The 3,167-nt window shown below is 44.3% G+C and overlaps 1 protein-coding gene across 1 annotated transcript; it reads right to left on the reverse strand.

The window, feature by feature from the left end:
• Window positions 1–768: 768 nt before the first annotated feature.
• Window positions 769–3,167, reverse strand: LOC105188268 (Microsomal glutathione S-transferase-like). Its single transcript, XM_011149626.3, has 2 exons — window positions 2,899–3,167; window positions 769–1,409 (listed from the first exon to the last, which is right to left on the reverse strand). The coding sequence occupies exons 1-2, from the start codon at window positions 3,010–3,012 to the stop codon at window positions 1,074–1,076; spliced, it is 450 nt and encodes a 149-aa protein (XP_011147928.1). The 5' UTR covers window positions 3,013–3,167; the 3' UTR covers window positions 769–1,073.

A 3,167-nucleotide genomic window follows, 5' to 3' on the forward strand; every position in this document is an offset into this window, starting at 1 on the left:
AAATATCGCGCACGCGTTTTACAAAAGTAGATTGTTTCACGTTCAAACGAATGCTACACGCAAGTCCGCGCTCGCTCATACCGTTAGCCGGCAATAAAGAGGAACAAGAGGGAAAACGAGAATCTTGCGCGTCACTCACCTGCGATCGTGCGTCGCTTGATCACTCCGTGCACTTCAGGTATCGATCTCCGCCCGGGATGCGAGGAACAGCAGCGATTTTCGGCTTTCTCTTCGGCGGGTGTCAGCAATTCGGCATCCCGCGAGTCGGCGGGTCCCGCGCAAGTTTCGCGATTAACGCGGCGAAAGTGCAAATTGTTGCATGTTCGATCGTCGCGACGGCGCCGCGGCGCGGCGCGGCGCGATCGACGGCGACGGCGACGGCGACGGCGACTAGCGCGTCACAGACGCATCGCGACGTCTGACGTTCCCGCGTCTGTCGGCGTCGCGGTGCCGTCATGACGACGCGTATGACAAAGCTCGCGTATGCGCCCTGCAAGTGTGGCAAAACGCGTGCGCGACTGAAAGTTCGGCCGAATCGTTCGCGGTACGCGAGTACACATGCGTCCCCGTGCTCTTCAACGCGCGCCATCGTCTCGTCGCTTTCGAGCGAATACTTGAGATTAGTGGGAATAACAATCAGCAGGGACCTTCGGGTTTTGAGGGACGCTCGGGAAGCGAGAGGTTGATGGAGAGATTTTCCGTTTATTTCGCCGTACGCTCGGAAACAAAGCGCTGCCCGAAGCAGCGCTCATTTAATGTTAGTCATTCTCTTCTTTCCCCATTGAAGATATATTTAGGATTACATTCGGCATTTCGGTTTGCTTTATAAACTCGCTGTCGAACTATCTCTGTGAAATTCGTCTCAATGCCCAAGGCATTTACTTATACAATTTTTAGAAAGCATGCGCACGCATTACAGAGCACCATTCAGAATAAAGTATGAGGAATGTTCGCGCATAGGGGAATTTTCAGGTTGAATAATTACGGTCGTCGTAAAAAAGTAATATTCTTGTTACTGTATATATGTAACTTCCACCGTTCTTATTAGCATCGGCTTCGTTGCGTAACGGAGATTACGAGTAATGTAACAACGAGGTGAGCGCCTCGAAACCGAGAATGCCGAACCCGACGAAGAAAGATATAGCTCTTAGGGGCTGTTGCGGCATAACCGCGTACGACAAAGTGTGGACTATTCGGGAGAGCACGAAGGTACGTATCAGCACCTTCGCCAGCACTATCGAGGGCTCGGTGCACAACCAGATGTACGTGATGATGAACCACGGCACGATGTTCTCCAGGTCGTTCAAGTGCGCCCTTCGCACGCGCTCCACGTCCGGATCGTCATATACCACCTTCCCCTTCGGCACCGAGTTCTTCAGCATGGTAACATCGCCGGGATTGGCAAATACCTGCAATAAATATATATTTTATTTTCAAGGCTCAACAACAGCGTTGACAAGTTATTGCAATTAGCAGAAGAAAAAAGAAACTCATGGTCAATTACGCAACAGCAGGTTTGACAGGATTGTAAGGAAACGTTGACGTTACCGACTGCTGTGGTCAATTCATTCGTATATGATCAGCTTCTCAGGCGACTTATACGTCTTAAAGGCGTCAAGAAAACATTTTAAAATTCCTAACAGGTTCTAGAAGGTTGCTAGAAAGATACTTGCAACAAAACGTCGAACGCATCGAATGAATAAATATTCATCGTCTAATTATAAGCTTCTTTAAATTTTCCATACTTTTCATACACGAAGCGCGCAAAAAACCAAGAGATTTTTATAAATCTATCCAAATAGAATAGTAAAATTGTGCTGATGTCAAAGTAAAAATAAAATGACCGAGTCATGATGAAAAAGTTTTCTTCAACATCTGAACTGTCATCATGACTTTTTGTTTCGTCTAAACAGATATATGTGCATATATCGTAGTCAATCACCTAACCTTAATGAAAGCGAAAATATCTTATTAAAACATCTGATATAAAACCATATATAAAATCATTTTATATAAACTAAAGTATAAAGTAACAAAGTATATTACTTCGAACGCTTCAAAGACGCCTATTTTAAAACGTCTTGTCGGAATTATGACGCACAAAATTTAACGATTTTGCACCCGAATGCGTAATAAAAATCTGCATGCATAGCGGCGTAGAATGCCTTACATGTCTATAAGATTGCGTGTCCAAAGTTAGGTAATTAATTAAAAATAATTACTCGCTATGGAAATTTTAGAGAACAATCTGAATTCTTATAGAACAGCTGAATTTGTAAGATTCGGCAAAATGCTTCCAGCTGCGGAAACATCACATTTATCATAAAAATACCGTTCCGTAGTATTCTGTCGTGTTATTTCGTTGTGTGTGAACCACATGTGAATTATAAGGCATGAGTTGCACAATACCGCTTGCAAGATAATAGTGTATACATTTAAACAGTCACGCGATCTCCCGTAAGAGGCCGTTGAGTCTCGAAAATTGGTCGATACTCCGGACATTCAATGGAGTAGGCAATCATGGTTCACGATTCTTCATGGTCTCATTCGACCTTCGTCATTAATGCAATTCATTAATGGTTTTAGCAGCAATTGATCTTGCTTTCCCGTCAGATATTAATTACGAAGATTGTACAAGCTCCAAGTACAAGCCGATTTCACATCGCCACAAGTACTATCGCAACGTACATTCGATAAACGTATCTTCAATCTATTTTTCCGGCTCAAAAAGTTCGATTATCTCCTTATCTTTCGTCGCTCGATTAGAGGACCTCTCGAGCGCGAGAATTATAATATATTACGTAAGCTAGAAGTCAGAGACGTAAGCAGGAAAGACCGATATTCGGATATCTCACTGTGGAGTATACCGTTCCGATACATATCAAACTTGTTACGCACCTGTTTTCGAAAACGCTGACGTGCCGTTAATGGTATCATCGCCAACATCTTCAGGACTAGTATACTGCCCCAAAAGCCGAACACCTTGAGGATCTCCGGATTGATATTCGCCATCGTCGTCGATTTCTCTCCTTTCGGATACTTCACTAGCAGAGAAATAATAACGGTGACCACGTATGCGTCGTATCACGCGTTAGAGCAAAGAGTAGCAGAAGAGTCGATGGTCACACTCGCGCGTTTCGCATATATCTGTGCGAAGGAACGCTTTG

Source organism: Harpegnathos saltator, unplaced genomic scaffold, assembly GCF_003227715.2.
Source record: "Harpegnathos saltator strain DR-91 unplaced genomic scaffold, Hsal_v8.6 scaffold115, whole genome shotgun sequence".
Lineage (NCBI taxonomy): Eukaryota > Metazoa > Arthropoda > Insecta > Hymenoptera > Formicidae > Harpegnathos > Harpegnathos saltator.